The following is an 8,690-nucleotide window of genomic DNA, read 5'->3' as shown; positions in this document are numbered from 1 at the left end:
TGAAATCTTTTACATGCACAGTGCCACTGCCCACAGTATAAGTGCTCAAACTAAGGCCGTCCACTCATGTTGGGCAGAGGCCGTAGACATAACCTGAAGCCTCTTTGTGTCTGTCTGTGAACAGGGCTGGGAGTAGATCTGTGAATTAAGACAGTCTGTGGTGGGGACCTGGCCCCCATCCCCTCGCACATTTCTGGGCTCCTGTGGCCTGTGAGTGGCCATGGTGCTTTAGGGGCCCTGCTCCTGACACACTCAGCTCTCACATGAAATGTTCAAGCTGCAGGAATGTTGAAGTTTAATGTAGATTTGTAGAAAGCATTTCTAGACAAGTCAAAAAAAAGGCTATTTTTTTTTTTGCTTTTTTAATTCAGTCTAATGTCAGAACCTTCCATGTACACTAAGAGGTGGGATTAGAACCAGTCTTTTTAAATCCAGTCTGGTAGGAAAAGACAGAAGCCCCTTTCCAGGAAAGGTGGCTTAGAACAAAACTACTCATGGTTCACTCTAAGCACCTTGACAAACTGTACTGGTTCCTGTCAGAGCAGAGGACAGCAAGATGGCACAATGTGAAAGAATCACAGGCTCTTTATAAATACTGTATGTTGAAATACTGCTATATACCTATTTGTAAATCCATTAAGCTTAATTTGCATTAGATATTAAAATGTGCTTATAAACAGCCTGCAATGAGTACTAAAAATTAATGAGTACTAAAATTTAAAATGCAGTTGAGACTCTTTAAACCAAGTCACATGCATCACAGAAGACATCATCAGGTAATGATTGCAGTGGTCGTTTTGAAAATAGCTGCAGTCTTGGCACATGTTTTTATTCAAAACAGTGCAAGAGGAATCAGTACTTTCCCACATTTAACCCTACAAACCTGCCCAGGCTGTAGGAAGCTTAACTGCAGCTTCTCTGTAGTAAGTTACTCACACGCAGTCCTTACCTCTGTCTTCTCACAGCTTCAAACACCACTGGAAAGTGTTGCCCTTTCAAAGACAATCTGTTAAAAAGTGCTTTTCTGTTCCTTCAAGTTACAACCAAAGCTCATTGTCCCATCTGATCCTTCTCTGCTGGAGTCAGACAACAGCAAGAACTTTCACTGACAGCGAAGGAAGGAAGTTCACGCAGGTTCAACAGAATGGTTTCACTAGAAATTTATTTCTTTAAACATGGCCACTTTGAGATTAATGATACTACTTCAGGGAACATGAAAGAATAAACAATTTTAGAAGGGAAACAATCAGGTAAGTCAGGATTTGCTTTTCAAACAGTAAAAGGCCAAGCTTCAAGAGGCAATAAATTTTGGCATATGAGGACTAGTATTTTCAAATCCAAAAGTTGGCTTAGTTTTACAGTGGAAGCTGACTGCAACCTTAGGTACCTTTCCACAACGCTGGACTCAGTCGTAACTTAAATGTACAGGAGCATAATGTGAAAAGATTTTGTTTTATTAATTAAAAGTTAACAGCAACAGGCACATATTAAAATGAATATGGCAAAGCCTTTACAAATGGCTTTACGCTGAAGCTCTCTCCCAAAAATGGCTGTTGCAACAAACTGTAAACAGAATTAATAAACAGTCTTTTACAATAATAACAGGGAAATACAAATGAACTAAAAGAAAGCACCAGTTTCTCAAACTAGATTACAGTTGTGCTTACTGTACTTAAAACAATGTAAAACAAATTACAAAAATGGAATGTTTTAAGTTTAAAATTAGTCCTTTAATTTTGTCCTAAAAAACATTTTCTCCTTTTCCCATCAAAAACCCATCAGTGGGTAATGTTTCAGTAGAGGGAGGAATACGTAAACAATGCACTTTTTTTTATTATTTTTTTTTCAAATCAAAAACAAATTTGGTCACTTAGCTTTGTGCATAGTTTAAGGCATCTGTAGCAATTTGTTACAGTTTCCTCCCCAGTGTGGCTGTTCATGAAATTGTCACATTCTAAAAGAATAAATTAAAAAAAAACAAAAGAAAACAATGTTGCCGTTCAAACCCTTCCCCGAGCCCTCCCGCCCTCCCCGTCCCAAACGTACTCACACACCCACACATACACACACGCTGCAGCGAAAGGGGCATTTGTACCCTTGTTCTGAAGGACACGCTTCCCATCCCACTTTATTTCAGATTGGCAAATACCCTGAGCTGATTATGGTGTTTAGACATTCCACCTTTTTCTTGCATGTGCAGTTCAAGTGTACAATAGTGAGAACAACATGCGATGTTCCCACTGCAGAATCGCAATGCAGTTCAGACGCTTCCCCCCACCCCCACCCCGCCCTTCCCAGATTCAGAAGTGTTTTGTTGCTGTTAAAAAATTGCATTCCCATATAGCACTGGAGTAAAGCTTGGCTGTGCTCTATGATGAATGCTCAGCTCCCAGTGCACAAACAAAATTATGGCAAATGGGAGGCTTTTCTGGCATCCAAAGAAAAGAGAGCTGCAGTCTCAGATTTGATCTTTTTCTTTTAAAAAAGCAAAAAACTGAAGTTAGTGGTTCCTTCACAGCCATGCGCAAAGGTTAAGTCTAGAACCGACAGTTTCAGAGTACATTTGTAAACATCAAGTCTTGCCAGAGGCAGCAGAGGATGGGCACTTCACATTTCCGTATTAAAACAGGGACTGAGTGGAAGGTATGCTTTGAACACATTTATGCAAGTCTTGCTAAATTCCAAGGGAGTGGAACAATCCATCTCAAGTTTTAGATTTGAAGACCGTATTCCAAATTTCACCCAAAAACCCAAGCCATGTGTGGCACAATGAAGCTTTCGTCCTGTTGCTCCAAGGCTCAGTCACTGCTGTGCTTTGCATATTCAAGGTTCCGAACGAAAACCAGCTGAGGTGGGTGCATATTGCTCTATGTTCAAATCTTGCGGCTTAAAAAAATTCTGGTTCAAATGGTCTGTGTCAAAGGAAAACTTGGAAATAAATAATGCTGGCATCATTTTACCATTTTACTAAAACCTTGGGCTGGCACGTATCTCCTTTAATCCAACCGTGCAGATACCAATAGAAGAGGCAGTTTTGTCATGAGGACTGAGGTCAGGACAATCGAGGTTCCTGAGGTAATATGTCTGAGTCCATTTCCTCAAAAGTAGGGTCAACATCGTCACCGCTGCCAGACTGTTCCCTCTGCACTCCCTTCCAGCTTGCCTTGTTCAGTCCCAGGTGGCCAAGCATTGTCTGTGACAGCCTGGTGTTGGAAAACCGGGCCCATTCCCCGAACAGAGGTTCCACTAAGTAGGTCATAAAACCTTCAAAAACAAGCAAACAGAGACAAATGAAAACCAGAAAACAAACCCAGAGAAAAATTAAAATCCTCAACCTAAATATTTTAAATACAATTTAATAGCAAAATGTAAATCTGTCAAACTACTGTTCTCCAATGTGCATTTAAAAGTCCATTTCAATATTTAGGGCATCTTTACAAAATAATCCCTCAAAATATAAAAGATTTTACTAATCAGTCAGAACAGCAGCAATACACTGGATTACAAATGAACTCTTCTTTCTTTCACAGCAATGACCAAATAAAGGAAAATATTGAGGAACATGGGGGAATTTTATAACGAATTACCTCACAGACAGGCTGAACTATACTACACAGGGGGAAAAACAGAATATATTACTTTCACAATATTAAGCCAGCTAAAAGTATTTTAAAATATAAATTCTAGACATTTTTTAAACAAGGCCACAAAACACTAACACACATTTATATACTTGTTTGTGTGTTTATATACAACTTTGTGCATATGCACATTCTCTTATGTGCACTGTCTACTTCCATGAACCAAAAACTCAAGGGTAAGATGACCAAAACTGAATCTGTCAATTATGGAAATGTATGTTTTCCTAACATTCTAAATTAAACCAGTGCATCTTATTGAACACATTGGCTTTTGTGTCAATTTAAAGCATAATTAATACTGTGTTTGTGGTCAAATTTATTCTTTTCTTTACTGTGCTTTTAACTGAGTCCCATTCAACCTACATAAGCAACTTTTATTAAAATAAGAGGACATTTTACTATTTTAAATCGAATTGAATTTAGAAAAAACTATTAATATAATGGCTATTCACCATTCTCCATCAAATCTCTGTCCACCACCCTCTTTAAAGGTTGCATTTAAAGGAAATGCTGACATTCCAGAAAGCTAAACCCAGCGAGCTAGAGCCCTGTTGTGGCAATCTCGCTGCAAAAGGCACCCGAGACCACATAGCAAGGGGAAGGAACCCTCCTCTTCCCAAAATAGCCACTTCAGACCAGGAAAGTTCTGGGCAGCAGCAGTTCAGGGAGAAGTCAGACAGCTGCCTCCCATGCTGTACCTGTTCTGTAAGGGAACAGAGGGGCTCAGGTCTCCAAGACTGTCAGTGCAGTACCTCTCGTAAACAGTTCAAGCCAGAAGTGTTATACAGCAAATTGAAATAAAAGTGCTCTTTGTTATGAAGTGCTGCCACACACACACAGAGCAGGTACAGCCTCTACCAACTGTACCCAAAAGGTCCTTTTCTCAAATTGCATCCTAAAGAAATCTACTGAAATAAACTGAACTGTAGTTACCAATCTGGATGTTGGCAATAGTTTCTGTCTGTCGGTCACAAAGTGGACTCACACCCAAGTGATATTTTTTTTCAATATCACCTAAAGAAACAAAAGTATAATACAACCGTTAAGTCATATGGTCCAGACTCAAATCAAACACCAAAAGAGGTGAGCTGTGCCAGGATGGTGTCTTGCAGATGGTAGAATGCATTTACTTCTCTCCCCATCTCCAAAAAAATCCAAGTAGATCTGTCAGTGAGACTAACAGTATTTATAAATACTGTATTTAAATATTATTTTTCATCAAACACTAATTAAAAAACATAGAACCACTAGTTTACTGAAGGATTAACATCCTCTTCCTCACAAAGCTTCCTAGACTGTCATAGAAATGACAAATTAAAATCCCCCTTTAGTAATATAGAAGAGAATAGCTCAGCGTTCAGAAATTTCTGGCTAAAGACAATTTGTGGTTCTGCTTCCCCATCACCTTTACCAAAGATTAAGCCTCATGTGGATAACAGCAAAGAAAGCAGTTTGTTCCCCATTTATCATATCCACGTGCAAATTAGCAGGTCTCAAGTCAGCTAAACTAGCCTTAGTTTTATTATTAAAATTTAATAATAATGGAGGAAATTCACTCCATTTGTTAATTACAAGCTTTATTAACTGCTTCTATAAGTAGTCGTAACTGCATGGTTACTAAAAACCTCCCTGGCTCTCACCTGCTTACCAACAGGCCTCACAGCTCAAGTTTAAATATTGAAGACACATGATGAACATATTTCATAATTTACTGAAGCCACGAGGTAAATTTAAAGCAGTCATAATTACTTATCTGAAGCACCTTTCAGGTTGCACCAGCCATTCTAGGTTCAGTTTCTAAGCAGACTCTTCAATGAGTTTTAGTAATTCCGACCTTTTGCAAGAAGTACAACCCATGAAAGGAAAAAAATCCCATACTGCACTGTACATCTCTGTTAGTCCTAAATATAAATGGACTAGGACTCATGATGCTCTTTTCACACTATAAATATATGGTATACTAACAGAGAATTCTACTCTTACCTTGATGGAAGAACTCCTCTGTTACTTTTTCACTCCACTGCTTGCTCAGCTCCCACGTCCGACAGGGGTTACAAATATCCGCACACTTCAAAGCCATCTAACAAGTTAACACACAGTGTTAGACCATCTTTCCCTTCAACAGAAGCACCTGTAATTATTTATTTCCTTACAGCAGATTATTTTAACTTTTCTGAATAACAAACCTACCTAAGATCTGCGCTCCAAACCTATCTTCCACAATATTTAAAAAACACTCAGGGAACTATCAGATCTCATGATCATCCTTGAGTAATATGGAAATTCAGGCAAGTCAAAGTATTTCAGGGGCACTATATTTAGTATATTCACTGGTACAGGAGCCAAAAAAAAATTCAGAAAAAAGAAACAGTAAGTAAGCAAACAGTATTTTCCATTTCTGGCTCTGAAGCTCATATTTTTAGCAGTGGTTTGCACAAGACAGAACTCCTCATCTGTTTAAGTTTTTTTATAGTCCACAATATGAACCTAATAAGAAAATGTCTACAAATCTAAAAAAAATTTCAAGGTTTTTGTTTTTAAAGTTTGTTAAAGCTCACTAGCACAGCTGCAAACTGATTCACAACAGTAGTGCTTTCCTTTCCCAAAAAATGTTCTGACAAAGCATTTCACAATTCCGAGGCTGCAATGGAGTTGTTAGAAAAGCTAAACCCTCTCTTGGAAAAACACCTCTCCTTGCTTTAGTAGCTTTAAGTTATGAGACTTACCAACACTCACCATCACTTGGGAGAAGTGCTGGGGAAGGGAATTGAATGACTAGAAGATAGTTCTGCTTTTGAAAGGAGGAGAAAGCCTGGCAGAAGTAGTATTTAGCATTTTTAAGTAAATTATTTTTACTCTAAAATGATGTTTTCAAAAATATTCCCAAAAAGATCACCTGTAAAATGAAGTGCCGATGGTTTGCATTCTCCAAACATAGGTCTCCTCTATCCAAATGGGATCGAAACATGGACAGATACTCGTTTTGCTGACTGATGTCTGTGGCAAGAATGAGATCGCCTATCTGGCTTTCCATCAGCTGCCTGAAATTAGTGATACCAAACATTCAAAGCACAACAATTAAGAACAACAGTCATCACAAGATTGAGATGTCTTTTTATCATATTTATTATTATACAAATACAAGCTTTATAATCAGCATTTTCACTGAACTATTTCGTTTGTTTGTTTGTTTTCTTTTGCTGAAAAAGTCTTACAACATCCACAGAAACACCAGGACACTTCACTGGAGGGTTTCAAGAAGATTTCAAAACAGCTTTTACCTTCTTTTCTCCCCACCCCTCCCTTTTTTTTGTTCTTAAAAATGCACAAACTAATTGTCTCAGGATTATTTCTCGTTAGAGTAGGTGAAGAGGGTCTATTTTAAACTACAGTTGTGGTGGCAGAACAAGAAAAGGCTGCCAAGTTTAATCTGAACAGGTGCTTGTCTACACGAATACACTTCTTCAATGTGCTCACAGTAAATGTTATTTTCCGGATATCACGTTGCACCACGAACCGCTCTACTCCACCAGCACAGTATCCAGGAATTCTTAAAATAGATCATCATCTACATTTTGTATTCAAAACTGCCATGCAATAATTCATCTTGTTTTGCAAGGCAGTCTTACTTAAGTGACAGCTTGCTTGCGTCTTAAAGTAATCTATACTCTTCGGTACGAACATACCTGTTTTCTAATGACATATGTGCAAATAAACCAGACTCTCTCAGCAACCCCACTGCCGATCTCCAGTGATGGTTCTCTAATACTGAGGTATTCTGCGAATTAAAAGGAATAACACCTATCAGTCAATGCCTTTTTCTTAAACTGCAGAGCTGTATACCAAGAGCAGACCAGAAAGTTCTGCTGTGTTTTGGAGTTGGTGTTTTTATTTCTTCCTTCTTTTTTTTTTTTTTCCCAAAGAGGTTAAAACTCACAAACCCCAAATGTGCTGTTAATTTGCACATTTTTTTATCACAGTGGCATAGAAACAATGTCTGGATTCAAACCTACCACTAGCTAAACACATCACAATTTATACTCTTTTTTCTGTACTACTCAAGCATTCTCCAAACCAGGCTTTAACAAAACAACTGATTCTGTTCTTACCTTATATAAAGTCGCTAAATAATGGTTTGTTTTAATTAGGAAAGGTTGGTTAACGCCTGGGTGATCCAAGTCATGTGTGGCAGCTGCTATTAAACTGAGCAGAACATCCCACGGAGTTAAAGATTTGGAAAGCTGCAAGGCAAAACCAATAAATGTTAGTAATGCAAGTATGCCCCTAGAGGAAGTGCACGAGTGTTGCATTTTTGGTTTTTAGTAATTAACAGCCAACAGAAATTCAGAGAAAATTTTGAAGATGTAAAACTAATATTCCACTGACTTTGCACAGTATTGCCCCACTCAAAGCTACAAAATTTCAACAATGGTTTGTTATTCTTTCTGAATGAGAAGGTTCAGTCTTGAAATCAACACTGGCACACAAAATCCTAATTTCTGTCTGGTAATGAAGTACTATTCCTAAGCAGATCCCATAAAAGCAGCAAATTCTTAAAATTAGCTCTCCCTGTCATTTACCGAGTCCATCTGTAAGTGTCAATTCTGCTTTAAATACATACTATATTTTAGAAAGCATAAAAAACCCTTCCTCTTAAAGGGAAGAAATTAATGCTCTGGAAGACTTTAGAACTGTTCAGAATGGATTTCTACTCTTATGCGAAATTACATTTAAAAGTCTAGCAGGGCCAGAAACAAAGGAGGAAATTCTGTCACAAATAAATATTTTCAAGAAGTATGTGTATGTCAATTAACTCAGCATTCACCTGCACAGACTTACTTTCACTGCTCATAGCTGTTACTACTTACGATTGGGAGATTTGTGAGTTAGACTTAGTCAGAAAGTCTAGCTTACACTAAAACAGAGGATAATTCTGCCCATACAAAGGTAAAATGCAGCAAACACCCCCCGTGGACAGAAGTTTATATTCCCTGTTGCATTTGCCATCTATCATGCCTCACATGTTTACAAAGCACTCTGGTGCAACAG

At 38.2% G+C, this 8,690-nt stretch overlaps 1 protein-coding gene across 7 annotated transcripts in view; it reads right to left on the bottom strand.

The window, feature by feature from the left end:
- Positions 1–1,145: 1,145 nt before the first annotated feature.
- PDE7A (phosphodiesterase 7A) overlaps positions 1,146–8,690 on the bottom strand; it is a 77,732-nt gene continuing 70,187 nt past the window's right edge. For all 7 annotated transcript variants that reach the window (XM_064651789.1, XM_064651803.1, XM_064651798.1 and 4 more), the window contains 6 exons: positions 7,751–7,882; positions 7,328–7,419; positions 6,538–6,682; positions 5,625–5,721; positions 4,575–4,655; positions 1,146–3,264 (listed from right to left, as the gene is read on the bottom strand). In XM_064651789.1, coding sequence (XP_064507859.1) covers positions 3,053–3,264; positions 4,575–4,655; positions 5,625–5,721; positions 6,538–6,682; positions 7,328–7,419; positions 7,751–7,882 — 759 coding nt within the window. In that variant the 3' untranslated portion in view covers positions 1,146–3,052. The remainder of the gene's footprint in view (positions 3,265–4,574; positions 4,656–5,624; positions 5,722–6,537; positions 6,683–7,327; positions 7,420–7,750; positions 7,883–8,690) is intronic.

The sequence above is a fragment of the Pseudopipra pipra genome, chromosome 1 (assembly GCF_036250125.1).
Source record: "Pseudopipra pipra isolate bDixPip1 chromosome 1, bDixPip1.hap1, whole genome shotgun sequence".
NCBI classification, from domain to species: domain Eukaryota; kingdom Metazoa; phylum Chordata; class Aves; order Passeriformes; family Pipridae; genus Pseudopipra; species Pseudopipra pipra.
The sequence above is the reverse complement of the archived record's forward strand: the minus strand, read 5'-3'. Positions and strand labels throughout refer to the sequence as shown.